The sequence below is a fragment of the Aquila chrysaetos genome, chromosome 13 (assembly GCF_900496995.4).
Source record: "Aquila chrysaetos chrysaetos chromosome 13, bAquChr1.4, whole genome shotgun sequence".
NCBI classification, from domain to species: domain Eukaryota; kingdom Metazoa; phylum Chordata; class Aves; order Accipitriformes; family Accipitridae; genus Aquila; species Aquila chrysaetos.
Genome location: NC_044016.1, coordinates 26416229 through 26433460, shown reverse-complemented (window position 1 = coordinate 26433460; position 17232 = coordinate 26416229). Strand labels below are relative to the sequence as shown.

The window sequence follows — 17232 nt, the reverse complement described above, 5'->3', positions numbered from 1 at the left end:
TGCATCCCACTGCATAAAATGACTGTAAACTTCTCCATGCAACCCTGCTCTGTGAGTATATGTACATGCATGACACTGCATCCTTTATTACTTATGTAACACATATCAATATTTTATTAATAAGTAGGCATTGATTTTTACTGAGAACATAAAGATTTATGAAAGTAGGCAGTGCCGTGTGGCAGAAACTATGAAATCAGTTTCTAGAAAATCTATGAAATATTTTACATTTGAGATATAAATCTAAATAGACAGCCCTTCGTGGAAAATACATTGCTATTGTTATTGGGCAAGGGCGAGATTTAAAGGCAACTGGTTTGCAAAGGAATGAGACTCTTTGTCCAAATTTGAACACAAATGGCTTCCTTTTATATTACGGGGAGATTGAAGGAGGCTCTCAGTGGAGCAAGGAAAGCACAGGCTAAACACCTGCACAATGGCCCTGAGGCAAAAGGGCTATGCTAAGCAAACAGGGAGACATACCCCTGTCAGGCTGACAGTAAAACTCTGCTGTTGCTTGGAGTAGGAAAAAGTATAAAGTGTGCTGATGCAGATCTGCTGGTAACAGCAAGAAGTAGAAGCTGTAATAAGGACCACCTAGAGAGTTCCCTGTCCATGTTACACCACCCAGAACTAAGGATTGTAGCAGTGCATGAGAAGTACACATTTTCCAGTGTTGGTCTTTTTTTTATGCGGACACACAAGATAAATCTAGGGACTGATTTAGAAATTGTGCTACAGCAAACACCTCAGCATCCAGCTCATACAGAGGAAATGCCCAGTCTTAATTCTTCATGATATCATACTCAACAATTGTCAAGAGCAAGCAGAAAAACACACTCCAGAAGCATAGTATATCCCAGATACTATAGAAGGAGCATTACCTACACCATCAGAAGTACAAATGCGGTCTATACAGCTGATTTCCTCCTGTACTGCATGAATTCCTAAATCCTGCAGAATACTCGGGCTGTGGATGTGTGTGTTTCTGCTGATGTGTGTGCTATACAAAAGGATAAAGGACTTAATGTGCTTAATGTGCGAGAGCTTTTTTGCTGAAATGATCCTATGCTTTGACAAGGGGATGAGAACAAGAACTGTAGTGATTTTAGAGAAGAAATGTATCAAACTGGGAAAGTTCTGGTGATTTTATTTGTAGCTCTTAATAATTAGCTGTTTCTATCTTTACAATTAATTCTTTGTCACTATTACTACAAATGCCTTCAGTTTCCTCCCTGTCCCCCAACGGACTCCAGCTCATTAATATGCAGCTTTAAGCAAGTATCGGAGCTGTCATGCATTTCAAATCTCCCTGAGGAAGGTTTTTAAAATTGTAAGTAAGACCTGATACTGAGACTTATTAGCACCAAACTTGGAAACAAAGCTTCTGTGCAGGCAGTGATGACTCTTCAAGTTACAGTTGCTGTCACCCTTTTTATCCTGAGATTTATTATAAATGTGAATACCTCAAAGGACTTCTTTGATGCAACCAGTATTTCCAGCTCTCATAAACTGCTGTTTATTCATAGAACTGGGCTTGTGCCAGCATCTCAGGTTTGAGTGATGAAGCTGAACTTCTAGGTCAGATTTAATTGCACCCACACCGAGATACACTCAGAAGAAATCCACTGAAAGCAGCAGAGTGATAGTACACCACCACAAATGCACTGCAGTGTGATGGAGAAACTGGAAGTTTGTATACTAGCTAAAAGACAGGTCACAACAGTCCCTAGAGGTGCAATATCTAGATGAAGATCAAAGACCACCCTCAATGCTTTGAGATGAGGTTTTGGTCGAACCTCATACCTTTGCCTGCATCCGAGGCTTTGGCTCCTGTCTGCTTACTTATAAATGTCTGAACAGCTCCATTTTTTCAGCTCTGTCTGAAATTAAGAACAATTAGTCTAACTTCTGAACTGCTAGCATAAATGATTTGCCAGGACTAAGGTTAAGGCAGATTCCCATGACTACCAGTTACGATAACAGAAGAAATGTGTGAACTTGAAACTGAGAGGTAGCTGTGTAGCTGCCTGTCATTGGCATGTTGGTGATTCTACTAATAGTCTTTCCTTAGTGACACACGGAGCAGGAGGGGTTGTAGGAGGAAACCTTATCAACTTCCACACAAGGGAGCCTAATGAGAGGGAGAAAGCTATACCTGAATGCTTCTCAGAAAGGCATTAACCCAGAGAAAGTGTTCCTAGCAGAGCTTCTTGCTGGAGTGATACCATAGTGTCCTATACTTTGGCCAGCACAAAATAACAAGAACTGGAAAGATTTTAGCACCAAAATACCTCAAACTGGAGAATTTGGAACATCTCAGCTTCCAAAAATTTTCACAATTCAATAAAGCCTTTCTTGAATGACCCAAAATGTCAGGAGGGACACAGCGGCACCAACAGCAACAGAGCCATCGCCCAGGCTCGGCCAATAAAGACACACAACATGGCAAGTTGGAAGAGGAGCTCTCTTCTTAACGGTTCCCCCAAACCTGAGAGGTCAGCAGGTGGAAATTTGCCACTGAGACTCTTCAGGCTCAGAGGACAATTTCACCGTGTTCTGAGGTCCTAATTTCCTGACTGGAGGTGTTCTTCCTCCTCACCACTCACGACCCTACTTCTCCACCTCAAACCAAACTTCGCCACCAGCTAAGGACTGAGAAAGCCGTGGGCATCCTCCTCAAGATCCTGCCATGTGGATGGGATCCGGTTTTCCCCCCCCGGGCTACGCCATCTGCTCCACCGCCCCTTTGCCAGAGACGGCCTCCCCCTCAGCCGCCCTGCCGGCAGGCACCCGGGCTGCCAGCGCCTCCCGAAGCCCCGGCTACGAACCCAGGTGGTTTGGGCTGCACTGCTGGAGCCCTCACCCAGCCGGGCAGCGGGCAGGAGGGAACACTGGGAGGGGGGATGCCAGGCGGGCGGAGAGCAGGCACCCCACCACAGGCCCAGCTCTCTGCGGGAGCACGGCACAGAGCGGCACACCGGTAGGATCTGGCCCCGGGAGCGGCGGGGCAGAGGACCCCGGTTACCGTGCCCTGCCGGGGAGGCAACATCTCCTCCCCTAAAAACCCTGGGAGGAGTTCACCCCCGGAAAAAGGCACGCTTGCAGCCGTGCCCGGAGAGGAGCCCAATCCCGCCCCCCCCGCGCCAGGGACGGCGGGTATTTCTCCGGAGGAGGGACAGCGCTGCTCGCCGCCGGGCACCGGCACCCCGTTCCGGTGCCCCGGCGGAGCTGGCGGCTCGCCCCCTGCCCCCGAGCGGTGCCGGCGGAGCGGTGCCCGCCTCCTTCCCCGCGCCTCCCCACACGGCACGGCCACGGCCGCCGCCGCCCGACCGCCCCGCCGCGCGCCGCCGGCAGAGGGCGCCCGCCGCCCGCCAACGCCGCGGGGTCGCGCGCCCCGCCCCGCCCCGCCCCGCCGGGCCGCGCCGCGCCCACGGCCGCCCCTCAGCGCCGGCGGCGCCGCTCGCCGGCGGGTTACGTGGCCTTAACCCCCCCCGCCTCCCGCCCAGGTGGGCCGGTAAATTGGCCGTTTAACGGTCGGCCCTGCTGCTCGCCCCACGGCGGAGACCGGCTGTGGCGCGGCGGTGGCTCTGGGGTAGGGGGCGAGGGTCGGCGGGCGGCACCCGCCTCGAACCTGCCGCTGCGAGCCGGGGAGGAGCGCGGGCACTCACGGCCCGCCTCGCCTCCCGCGGGCCGATGCCTTCCCTCCGCTCTCCCCCTGCCCGGCTGCTGGGAGCCGCGCAGCCTTGAAACGCCGTTTTGTTCCCCGCGCTCCGGCAGCCTGCTGTAAGGCCCCGCCTCATGGCCCCTGCCCGAACCGTCGCGGGGGTCCGCGCACTGCCCCGGGCCCGAGGACCGGTGGAGAAAGCGAAGCCGGGGTGCCGGCAGAGCTCGGCCTCCCGGTCCCCACCCGGCCCTGGCGTGCCGTTTGGAAGCTGTCAGCGCGCTCGTCAAGCTGCTGCCCCTTGCCCGCAGGATAGCCATCGTCTCCTGAGGTAGGCATGCCGTTGCACACAGGATGGCGGTCACTGACAGAGCAGATGTGGTTAGGCAGGCATAGCTAGCAGCTTGGTAATTAAAGGCCTGTTGAAAAACGACGCAAATCTGCCAGTTCGCCACCAGAATCGCTGAGCCCAGAAAATGAGCAGTTACATACCGTGGTGCAAGTGGCACGTGGCTGCCTACAGTGTCTTGGGGCCTACGGAGTATACCTGCTCTGTACTGTCATAGACCTGCACGGCATTTTCCTGCGTTGCCTTGTCATCCCTATCACGTCTGCCTACAGAACAAACCACGGGATCTCTGCATGCGGATTTATGTGAAACCCATTCACATGCAGTAGGAGCTAGGGTGCATCTCCTTTGTTTGCCCGTTTGATCAGCTTTTTGGAGGCACCTGTGTAAATGCATAAGGTGCTACTGATGCAGCCTGGCTACCCTGGGCAACATCGCTTGTGTCAGCTTTAGATTAAAGCTTTCTTAACCAGATCCAGAATGGCTGTTCCACTCTAAGGGTGATAACCTAGTGAAGTTAAAACACAGCAGAGCATCTTGCACATCTTTACCACTGGCAGAGTATCTGTGAAAACAGAAAGGCACTGGGAGATTCCTTGCTTAGTGATGCAGTGGGCTGGTTTTGTTCCCTCACGGCTGTTACAGCCCAGGTACATTAGGGATGCTGGAAGGATGCATTTATATGCAAGTAACAATAGGAGGTTGCAAAGGTGGATGGAAGTCCCCTGTGTGTTCTGCCCTCCCAATTGCATCAACCCATCCGTGTTATGACCCTATCAGAGGATCTGGCATTTAGCTCTTTATTGTATCCATTTCTGAGAAAATCGCCAACTTGTTTTGAGGAGGAAGATTTATTAGAGATGATTGTGCTATCTGCAGGATTTGAAATAAAAAAGGATATGTAACCAGATACATGACGTGCAAAAAGAAATCATAATTAGAAGGGAAAGATTGATAGGGACACAAGTCTGTGTTTCATTGTTAAGAGACCAATTTATTATGCCCTTGACTGCAAGTTAAATTAATACACATAAAATTACAACACAGAAAAGAGATGCCAGTGACTGTCATAAAAACAGCTTGCTTTTCTTTCCTAGTTATTTAGGGAGGATTGGGAACACTTGTGAATCATGTTCATTAAAGCCCTGAATAGAGGCAACTAACCAATAACTGCGGTGGAAGCAACAAGGTTCCCCCCTCCGCCCGCCCGCCCTTTTCAAGAAGAGGGGGGAAATCACAGACGTCAATCAAGAAATACTGCAAAATAAAATGGACCCTCCTGGCAGCCGAGGCATCGCGCAGATCTGCGGTGAGGCTCTGGCAGTCTGCTCGCAGCCGCCGGCCCGGCAGCTCCGCCGCTGACCGGTGAGCGCACAGGGCTCTGCCGCCCGGCTCTTCCCTTCTCTTCCCTTTCCTTGCAAAACTGTCAGGCCCAAATGGGCAGGAGGATATTGGCTGCGAGGGACGCGGAGGCTCCTCCCAGAGCCTGGATCCCGATATTTTTGGAGGATTTCTTTTAACTCAGTTACAAACCTTGGCGAAGGAAACAAGTTGCCGCGGTAGCGGGGGCAGAAGGCGTCCCTGCTAGGGCGACCTCGGCTCCCGCTCCTCCTTCACCTTCCTAAAGCTACCTTGGATGCTTCGCCTCACTTGCGGAGGAGAGCTGTGCTGCCTGCCGGGGGGAATGCTCCTACTCTGGATGTTGCTGTTTCTGTGAAAACAAGGGTTGTAAGGGAATGAGAGGGAAGACAATGAGGAAAAACCGACCGGGAGAAAACCCCAGCCCCAGGCGTTTTCCCGAGAATTGACGGCGCTTTGGGGCTGAGCGATCCCGTCGGAGGCGGCGGCGGCGGCTGCGCCCGGCGGAGGGAGCAGCCTGCCCGCTCCGCGGGGCACTTCCCGGGACCGGCTATTCCCTTCGGATGCGGACTGGGAAACCTGTAGGAAATTCTCCCGCCGCGCTGCGAAGCCACCATGAATTCAGTGGCTGGAAATAAGGAGAGGATTGCCGTCACGGCGCGGAGCAGAAAATACGGGGTAAGTTGTCGGCGGAGGGGGCGGCTCGGAGCGGTGACCGCCGCCGTGCCGGGGCTCCCGCGCCCCTCGCCCGGCGGTTACCGGCGCCGCCGACTATCACCCCCCTCCCCCGGCCGCGGCCCCGCTCAATTTCCGCGGTGCGGGGCGGCGGCTCCGGGCGCCCGCGGGGGCGGGCGAGGCGCGGGGGCCGCCGCGGTGCGCGGAGCGTCCGAGCGAAACTTGCCGGCGCCGCCGGGCCTCCCTGCCTGACCCGCTGCTCCTTCTCCCGCTCCAGGTGACCGACCCCTGCTCCCCCACCAAGCCCGCGGCCCCCTTCTCCCCCGAGAGCTGGTACCGGAAGGCGTACGAGGAGTCCCGGGCGGGGAGTCGCCCGGCGCCGGAGGGAGCCGGCTCTGCCCTGGGCTCCTCCGGCACCCCGTCCCCCGGCTCCGGCACCTCCTCGCCGGGCTCCTTCACCGGCTCGCCGGGACCCGCCTCGCCCGGCATCGGCACCAGCTCCCCCGGCTCGCTGGGCGGCTCGCCGGGCTTCGGCACCGGCTCGCCGGGCTCCGGCAGCGGCGGCGGCTCCTCGCCGGGCTCCGACCGCGGCGTCTGGTGCGAGCACTGCAACGCCCGCCTGGCGGAGCTGAAGAGGCAGGCGCTGAAGCTCCTCATCCCCGGGCCCGTCAGCAGCAAGGTGAGCCAGGGACTGGGGCGGAGCGGGGTGGGGGGAGTGGGGGGGTGCCTGCGCGGCGGGACCGCAGCCGCCTGGGAGCGGCCCCCTACAGCCGGTGGGGCAGCGAGCCGGCTCTCCCTTGGGGCTGCCGGCCACCGGGGCTCCCCTCGGCCTGTGTCACCGCTGAGGGTTTTAGGGTCCATTTGGGTTCTCCCCCTTCTTGGTCTTGTTCCCTTTCTCCATCCCCTCCTCCTGCTTCATGTGGAGCAGGGCGCCTCTGTCTTTGGGCGGCATCTGTGACAGTCCTTCGGGCTCGCTCCTTGCCTCCCCCTTTCATTGCGTGGACGGTGGTTTTGTGTTGTTATTTCCCGACTACTTGTTCTTGTTCCCAGTGAGGGGCAAGCAAGGGTAGGAATGCCACGCGGGAGTCATTGGTCCCTTCCCCTTTGGGTTTCTTTGATCCCTACAAGATGGATTTACAAAATACCCTGAGACTTGGCAGCCAGCTTAGTGGTAAGGCGTGTACGGTCTGATGCCCACGGTTTGTACTTCCATTGCGGGGCCAGGTGCAGGAGAGACCCTCCTGTAGCACCAGGTTCAGATGAGGTGTTGAAATGCTGTGTGAGCCCAAAGGTCACCCAGGGAGGCTGCTGCAGACCACGGCATTGGAGCCAGCTCTCCTGGGTGTTATTAATACAAGGACAGATTGGTGATGCTTCTCTCTTACAGAGAAGCAATAGATTTTTTTTTTTAGTGTGGCTTTCTTTTTTTTTTTTTTTTCTTTTTTTTTTTCTCTCCCCTAATAGGAAGACTTAAAAATACTCAAAGCTGTTGGACCCTGCGTGATCAGTTGAATAATCCTGTGCCTGCAGAGCATGCAAGCATTTCTGAAATCTGGCCTCAGGTTTTAAGAGTTGACTGATCATGGATAGAGTTGGAAGTCTGCTTTCTGCCTCTGTTGGGGAATCTGGTACCTCCAAAGGCATACTCTGAAATTCCTTGTTTTTGTTTTGTTTGGCATTGCTGCTTTTTTTCCCTGTTTGTTGTGCATAGAAAGATTAAGGCTAACTGCCCTAAAAGAGTGACCAGCAGCCCTTGGCTGACCCCATGCTACCAAAATAGTAAGCATTGGGTTCTTCCATAGCAACCCTGTGAGCGTTGTATTGTCAATGGGTCTACAGCTCCCAGAATGTGATACAATGCAATTTTGTTTGCCCTGTTGGGTCCAGGTACTATCAAATGGTAATATTTACTCTTCAACTTCAAAGAGTTTTCATTAGTGGTTACGATAAAGAGGTGTCATGGAAAAGAGCTGACTGCTGAGAAAGGGTCCCTGGTACTGCTGTTGTGTTGTACTTGTACTCTCCATTATTTATGTGCTGTTTGCGAGGGAGGTTGTGCTCTCTTGAACAAAAGGCTCGAGGGCTGGTTGTTACCTTGTCTCAAGAGCTGGCTTAACTGAATTATTCATGAAAAGGGAAAGGTGGAACCACCAAAATTAATAGTCAATTTAACCATATTAATACATGGTTGATTCCCTGGAAAGTGGCCCTGTACTAAAATCTTCACAAATTTCAGGCTGTATGATTTGGCAGTGATTACCAGCTGTGGGTATAGGTGTCAAATTACTGATACAGATATGTCTCAGAATAACTGAGATTGGGGGTGGAGGGAGGATAAAAAGTTCAGCATCAAGGCTTTGTATCCCTTGCACAGTGTTAAATAGAAATTGACAGATTCTGCAGTCGTGTAAAGATTTGTACAGGCTTCTCGTATTGTAATAGTGGTAGTTGTTGCCCATCCTCGCCTTCCTGAGATGTTACCCTCGTGTTACTATTATTTGTTCTGTTCTGTTGTTCACATAGTTTAGCTGATGGTGTTGTACAGGCCAGTCTTTATTCACGTCAGTAGTAAGCCTTACTTCTCTGTCTTTAGCCCCCTTACCTGTGTTCTTTTTTTCTTCTTACACCTTCTTTCCAAACCTTCCAGTTCTGTAGGAGTACCACTTACAAAACTGTTAATATCCAATGTGTGCATTTAGAGGGAAGGAAGGAGGCACAAGTAAGGTGGTCTTTGCAGGCTCTGGTGACCTTCTGTCCTATTTGCTATGCTTAATTGTACTTGTGGGCTCAATCCTGTTGAGGAGGTACTCTGGCCTTTTGCACACAATTCCCTTCTGCGGATGGGTGCTATCTGGCTGTGGCTATTTGCAGAAGCATCCCTTTTTCTCATCCTTTCTGGCTTATTTACAACTGTTCAGAACTGTCTGGGCTTGTGATTTCTGCTTTCAGCAGACACTGCCCAGCACAGTGAGGCTTTGGTCTAGGTGATACGGGATACAAATATCACAGCTGGTGCCATTGACTACTTTGGATCAGGTATGCTGTGCTGGTCTTGCAAGTTTGGTTTTTGCTGGCATCCGCGGGGTAGCCTGATCAACGTCTGCTTAGGGGAAAGCAGGGTGTTGGCATGGGCTCGGCCAGGGCCTGTGAGCTGCTTTTGTAGGTGTGTGTCACAGCAATGCTCTGAGGTCGCGCTCTGAGCGCAACAGGTACAGGGTCTCTTGGAAGAATCTGGAAACCTGTCATGTGTCTGAGGAAAACTTGCTTTGGCTTGGGTTGAGGCTGGAGTCTACCATGCTGTGTTAATGTAGCTGGCATTTTTCAGGGTCCTGTGATGTCTGCTCTTGATTACTGCTATGGGAATAGGTTTTTGGTGGGGTAGAATTGATCCTGCCACTGGGTTCAGTGGAAGAAGGAGCAGATCACATTCCTGGCTCTGGGTATTCCCTCAGAACTTGCGAAGCATCTTACAACTAAGACTGTGGTGCCCAGTAGGACACAGCTAATTGGTGATATGCCTTTATTAGAACAATTAAATGGAGCATTTAAGTGTATCAGTCATCTTCTAGTCAGATCTAGCTGACTTACATGATTTTTGTTGGTGCTGTTGAAGACAGCCTAGAAATTTCATTCGCATTATAAATATAGTCTGTAGCACCTGTTTCACATTTATACTGTATTTAGAAATGCACATAACCTGGGGTATTGTGTGTTGCAGAACAAACAGAATATGAGGGTATCTGTGTTTTGACATGTATCTAGTAGCAGATATTGGAATCTGCAGTAATTTAGGCAAACGTAAACCTACATTAATGTTTTCTGCAGCATGCAATCATGTAAAGGTTTGTGTATATCTGCAAAGTGGAATAGTATACTTAATTGCTGCATAAACAGACCAGGCTTTATGCATGAAGCTATGTACCGAAGCTTTTAATTTGATACAGAAAAAGCCACATTTAACCTAGAGCAAACTGCTTCTGACTAGCTCATTGTTAGTGTTGAGGTGTTGAGCTTTCAGTTTTAAATAGAAGCATTCTCTCCTAATATGTCAACAGGATGAAAACCTGGGAATTGGTTGGGGTTTTTTATTTGGTGGTTTTTTTTTTTTTTTTTTTTTTTTGGTGAGGCACAAAGGTAAGGAATATATAACTACAGTTGTGCTACTTTATTTTAACCATTTAAAATGCCAGGTTCCCTGCCACTTATAAAGAGAGAAATGCTAAAAACTTGTTATTTCTTTTTCCCCTCTTGTGATACAGATGTGACTTAATGATGTACAGTAATTATGTACATACAAGGGGTTATGCTTCATGAGAATTAAATCTTATTGTAACCCCTATGCAAAGCATGCCCATGGGAAATGACTGGCACAGGTGGTTGTTATAGTTGCACATTGCAGTTTGTAACTGAGAGGATCTTAGAGCATTTGGTGGTAACTGTGGGATTTTTAGTACAGTGTCAAACACTTGCATGATAAGGATTGCCTCAAAAATTACTAATATTGGTTTTTTATTTTTAAATTTTAAGCTTTTTCATGGGCTATATTTTCAGAAGGGCATCAGACAAAGTTCTAGTATAGAAGTTTATGGCATCATACTCCCTGTTTATCAGAATTTGTGTGAAATCTGGTTGCTTTGAGTTCAAACCTGTGATATCCTCTGGCTTCAATGGAACACTAACCTTGCAGGCATCTGACAAAAAAAGATCATTAAGTGTAACTGAAGAGTTGCTATATTTATGTGTATCAAATTATATTGTGTGTAAATATTCAAGTGAATGCTAATAAGAATAGTCTCAAGGTGGCGATTATAGATTTGTTAGTATGGGATTCCAAAAATCCTGAACACAGCCTTTAAACCAAGAGGTAAATTGAATGTGTAGACATGGATAGCTGCTTGGGCATGTTGTGATTTGGTCAGGAAGTAAGGATGCTATTTTAAATGCTTAGAGATGGATAGCACTCATGTTGTTAGGTGGTTTATATTGTGGACTATCCCCTAGCTAAAAAGTCTGTGCTTCTGAGTATAAGAATTGGGTAGATTCTGGTTTACTGCAGTGTGACTGTGAAGAAGGAAGGAAAGGGCTTGTATTCAGGGTACAGTTTTTTGGTTTTTTTTCACAGATTTACTGATGCTCTATCTCACTTTTTGCTTGCATATTGTTGAATTAGCCTTTTCTATTTCAGAGGTGTTCAGTAGTCAAAGACTTGGCTAATAATTATTAATAATGAAGAAAGCCCTGAAACTGATCTAATGAAAAATAGGTTCCTGTTAGCTTGTAGCTACTTTAGAAACATTCCCAGTAGACAGGACAGTAATGAACCCTTCCTCAAAGCTTAGCAAGTGGCAGAATAATGGAATTTCATTTCTGTCCAGACCTTTAATTTGTGAACAAGCACGGCCAGTCTGTATGGTGACTTAATTCACTGTGCAAAAAATCTCAGGCACCTAATCATTTCATCCCAACTCATTGTAATGCAGATAGGATTATTGCATTAGAAATGTGATTTTAAATGGCCTGAGGCAGTAATTTGTCAGCATTTGGAAGGATTAACTCCATTAAAGTTTAGGCAACAACAACCATTCTTTTGTGTTGCATCACAAGTCACAATACCAAAAATTTAGTGTAACTCATCTGCAAATCTTCTTGCCGTTGTATGTTTCCTGGCAAGTTGGGAAACCACAAACTACCTCACTTGCACTGGAATTACAGCTGCTTACAGAGGTCCAGAGGAGACAAACAGATACGCCTTCACCCCTGATGAATTAACGTAAACCCTTTTCTAGGAGCAGCTGGAAGTCTTGCTGCCACAATCCACAGTGTCAACATGTGAAATGATACAAATACTTCTTTCAAGCTTGCAAATATCTTTGAGTTAAGGGTGAAGATACTGTATATTAAAGACTGCTTTTTAGGAAGCTGTCAAAACTGTTAGCTCTGCATCTTTCTCCATGGGATCAAAGAGGCTTGCCATTACTGACTGCCCTGGAAATTAGGAACAGGCCTATGATTATATTTAATGAACTGAGACTATAGTGTTTTTCCTATCAGAAAAGAAAATACTTTTAGATGATAGATAGACCTGTTGCGGGGGTGGGGGGGGGGGGGAAGTATTGATGTTTTATCTGAAGTGAATCTCTACGGAGGAAGTGAATCTGTACGGAGGAGCAAAACTTTGATCAAATTTTGTTGGGTTTTTTTTTTTTCCTTTTTACTGAGACTTGGCTGTGCATCTGAAAACATTGTGTTCAGAAATACACAGTCAATGCTTAGTCTGTAGCTGGCCTCTTCATGCCAGGCTATTTAGTGACAAAGTTCCTTCAAGGTGCTTTATACGTGCCATGAACGCTGCACCGATCTCTAAAATCACGTTGTACCTTTAGATAGCCTTATTTTCCTAGAAGTAAATTTTGCAACATCCGTAGCAATCTTGTATAACAAGCGTAGGATTTGGGCGTACAATTTTGGAAGGGGAAGAGGAAGGAAGGTAGTCCATGCTGAATTCCCCAGACAGTGTTAGAAAAAATGTCACATGTTACCAGTACGGGCCTTTGGCATGTAATGGGATTCATGCCTGTGTCAGCAGATTATTAGAATGTTGCAGTGTTGTGTATGTAGGGTTGAAAGACATTGCAGTTTTGCCCCATCAGCAGCTGTAGCCTTTGACATCATATAATTGGGGTGCTTCCAAGCACTGAACTTGCAGCCCGCCACCACAATAAACTTGACTGTCACACTCTATACATAATGATGTAGTAGGAACTGTAGCATTTTGTGACATGCGGTCTGCATGTCAAAAGTGTGAGAGATGTTCTAAGTTAAATTGCTAGCTTAGATCTTAGCAAAGCGTCACGCTGTAGCTTGAGAGGCAGGTATGTTAATAAAATGTGAGGAATACAAGCATATGGGCTCTCCCCTCCTTCTCCCCCCCCATTGGATAAATAATTCCTAGTCCACATTATTTGTTGCTGAAGCTGCAATTCATGAACTATCCCTGACTTCAGAAAAGCAGATTGGATGTTTACTTTGAATTAAGCAAGCTGTAGTATGTAACAACAACCTGATAAACAAAATAGTATCCCAGGAGTGGAAAGTTCTAGAAGTGTCTTCCACAGTCTTTCCCATTATTGGACCAAATTTTGGTTACACTGTGACACTGATGGAAGTCACATCAGTTAATTAAGGTATTGCTCTTCTAGAAAGCAGTGGTAAAGTAATAACTGCAAGCAGTCTGCTGCAAGTCACACATTGAAATGCTATTTTTCTTTAGAAGCTTCAGCTTCCACGTTTTAAAGACTTAGCAATGTTTCATGGAACAGTTTCTGTTAACATGGGGTGGTCACTGGAGTAAGGTTGTTTTAGATGATCATACCATTGCTACATCCTTATTCGTAGGTTTATGGAACTCAAATCCCCAGTGACTTATGTTGCCCAGTTTTATTTTCAGTTGTCTTCAATGCAACCTTCCTACATTAAAACAGGGTTTTAAAAAAAAAAAAAAAGCATAATGAAGCTGTGAAGAACTGTGTTTAGATGTCTGGTTTTGAAACCTGAAATATATAATCAGACACCTTCTTGGTGCAATTGTAATATCCTGTAGCATCTACAGCCAGAATATTCATTTGTTTATGCTTCTTTTCCATCCAGTTCCCTCTTTAGCTGATATTACAGTATAGCTTAGTAATGTTTTGATGAAACCATTTTTAAGGTTTTTCCAAGTAAAAGCATGGACCCACACAAGACACCTCATAGGACAGGGGAATGTTGACTGGACTGTTCTGAGCTTGGGATGGAGGCTGTTCAAAAGATCCTGCAAGAAATGTCAAATACTGAAAACTCTTCTTTATATAACATGAACTATTGCTGGCTACTTATAAAAACAGTGCAAGTGGAGGCGGGGAGAGAGAGATAGAGGGGAAAAAAAAAAAAAAGAAGCGGTCTGGATCTGAACCTTGTCAGTCTATTCACTTACATGAAATTGGCCCTAGTGAGGGGATTCTAACTTCATCGTAATCAGCAGTGTTTCATTTAGGCCACAGCTCTACCTATCGTATACCTCTAACCGCAGAATACTTGCATGCATTTAAAGCAGCAGTCAGACATGCTGCTTGGGCTGAGCAGGGCTAAGACATCCTGGCCACTTGTGGGTTTCCCAATGTGCCTTTTCTTTCTCCTCTCCATGTGAAGGTCATAAGTTAGCATCCCTGCAGGTCTCCTGTGTGAATACACGGTGGTTGCTCCCTGCCTTAGTTCTTATCAAAATGATAGATAGTTCAAATGCTTTCAATAGCCCTGCTTTCTAAACTCAAATCCTTTTGATTGAAAGGTCAGGGAGTGACTAGATGTGCTATTACAACAGCAGATGCGAGGAGCCAGTGATCTCTGAGAAGGGTACTGATGAGAGCAGCACAATGCATCCAACCGTAACCTCAGCTGTAACTAGTATAGAATATAGGGATTACTTTTTAATTACTTTATGAAAGAGAAGGTAACGGAAAATATGATACCAGCTAGACAAAAGAATCAGTTTTAAGAAATTGGTGTATTCAATTGCAGCTCAGATTTATTGTTGTGGTACCAGAATTCAATTTATTTTATTTGAAATAAGACAGTGTAGTAAGGCTGTTAAAAGCTACTTACCATTCCAGCATTGGTATACTTAAAATTTATTTTCATCTTCAACTGTGTTTACTTTTAGGTGTCACCAAGACCTGCTTTCCTGTTCAATCTGTACTATTAAATTGTATAGTCTATGGTTGATCTTGCATTTCTTATATATTATAAAATATTCTGTGTGTTCTGGGAGGGAAGAAAAGATTTCGGACTGAAGAAACCTTCAGGCTGGTTTCCTCTTCTCAGCTTTCCTCTGAAACTGTATTCAGTAGTAGTCTTTGGTGGGGGGGGGAAATTGCCAAGGAAGTTCTGTTTGAGAGACCTGAGGGAACCGATGGGGTATTAAATTGGACCAGGTTTACAGTTTATGATGAAAGCAAAAGACTTACTTCTCCTCAGAAGGAACTGGACACTTCTAGATTCACATAAGTAAATCCTGTGTTGGTATAAGATTTTTGTAATGCATATTTAAATTTGTTGTGCCTTCCTATTAAACAAAGTAGGGCTGAGTCTGCTCACTTTGTTGCCCTACAAGTAGGAGAACTTAACTTACAGGCTCTATGGTATCTGCTTTGTTCGTGGCTGGTCAATGATCTTATTCAATGGATCTGGTGATTCAGGAAAAGAGCACCAAATGCCTTTTAAAAATTATTTTATTCTAGTAAAAAAAATACTGCAAGCCAATGTGAGTGTGGCTTTGGAAAACATTTTAAATTTCTTCCTGGTGGTGTCTGTCAGAGGAACTGTGTATGCTGGAGATAGGATATATGTATCCAGTGTGATATGACTGATGTAGAGCATTCATCCAGATCTAGTGTCTGTAGGAAAATCTTAAATTGGGAATACAGTCTGCTTAAGTGTTTTGGCTTCCAAATTACCTTCAAGTAGAACTTGCTTTATATGTATTTGTTTTTTTTACAACTGTGTTTCGACCTGCAGATGTTCTGTGATGTGTTAATAACAAACCTGTACTCTAACTTACTTCACCATGGCCCCTAAATCATAAATACTTTGACGTGATTGTTTATTTGCACCTGAGTATTCACAACAGCTTCTCTATTCCATGGGCTTGCATGGGAACAAAATTCTACTCACATGAATGTTTGGGGAAAAGCAAATGAAAGGAGACTTTGACACCCACCACAGTAAATATTTTCTTTTTCTGAAGAAAAAGAGAAAATTCACAGTGGTTTGGGGGTTTCAACTTTGTTCAGAACTGTTTGAGCAGACACACCTCAGTGGTGGAATTAATTTTCCCCAAGTTGTGCATGTTTCATTCCCTCTTTCTCTCCCACCCTCCTAATTAACTGAAGATAAATGAGAGTTCAGGAATACAACCCCTCAATTTCTGAGGGCTACTGTGTGGTTCTGTTGGAAATTGCCTATTCCTTTTATCACAGGCGCACTTGAAGATATGAAAGAGTCCTGCAGTGCTGAAGGTGGTTGCTCTGGAGTCCTTTGCTAAAAGAGGGGCGGAACTTGACCTTTGCATGTTTCTGTCCCAGCTCCTGTAAGAGTCACTTGGGCAAACTCCTGTCTTACCAAAGCCAAACTTGGACTTGATTGCGCTGAAGTTATTCAGAAGAGTGGGCTTCTGCCTTCTAACCAATAACCTGAATGATTGTATGCTACTATTTCAATTGGACAGTTTTATTTTTCTGTGCCTCTTAGCTAAATGAACCTCTGACCTGCTAAGTGCCAAATGCTGAAAGAATTACCCGTTTACTCCATCCACCTGACAGACTCCAGCAGAAAGCCTAGTGGGCAATAAGGCGGTCTTGGCTTTAAGCAGGCACTGAACAGCAAGAATAGAAGTCATTACTCTTCATTTCTCTATTAGTTTCACTGCTCATTTAATAGTGCCGGGCAAAGAAAAACATTAATATCCTATTCAGCAGCCAAATGCACCAAATTGGGAGTTGTGACTTGTGTGTTTTTCCTCTTTTCTAATGGTATCATTAAAATTTAACAAGTCCTCTAAATCATGTTAGTATTCCCAGGGTTAATATTGCTGAAATTGCTGGCAGTGTTCCCACAGGAAGAGTTAACAGTGGCTGAGGCTGTGCGGCTGGCATTTGTTGCTTGGAGGGAGGTGTTGGGACTGGAGAAGCCCTGGCACCAGAAAGGCACAATGAACTCTTTGGTGACAGGGGGCATTTGCAATACACATACATATTCTTTCCTATTCACCTCTCCCTTTTCACCCCCTCCCCCCTTTTCTCTCCCCACTAGTCCTAAAGCTGTCACTTCAGCTCATACTCATTAGATTCCTAATGGCAATTCTTGACAATAAGCCTGCATACATGTGAACCTAGCAGGAAGGCATACAAGTGTGCTAGTTGGTGTAAGTGTCAGATTTAAGAGATTGTTAGACCATAGATGGCTTTTACTGGAGGTCGAGAAGGCTAACAAAGTGGGAGATACAATTAAAATGATATTTGTTAGAAAGGAATAGCTAGCTATCTGGGCCGACTGAATGTGGGGAAATGATGGGTAGCTGGAAGGCCATTAGTGATGGCTTTGTAAGCGGTTTTGCAGCATGGGTGGTAAGCCTAAATCCACGCTGCTCTTT

General features: G+C 46.8%; 1 protein-coding gene and 1 long non-coding RNA gene across 2 annotated transcripts in view; one reads left to right on the top strand and one right to left on the bottom strand.

Annotated features, from left to right (window-relative positions):
• Positions 1-4986: 4986 nt before the first annotated feature.
• Positions 4987-6496, bottom strand: LOC115350308. Its single transcript, XR_003926383.1, has 2 exons — positions 6385-6496; positions 4987-5724 (listed from the first exon to the last, which is right to left on the bottom strand). It is a non-coding gene; the product is annotated as an uncharacterized LOC115350308 (long non-coding RNA).
• Positions 5719-17232, top strand: part of KIF26B (kinesin family member 26B) — a 318477-nt gene continuing 306963 nt past the window's right edge. The window contains exons 1-2 of the mRNA XM_030035803.1: positions 5719-6050; positions 6325-6726. Coding sequence (XP_029891663.1) covers positions 5988-6050; positions 6325-6726 — 465 coding nt within the window. The 5' untranslated portion in view covers positions 5719-5987. The remainder of the gene's footprint in view (positions 6051-6324; positions 6727-17232) is intronic.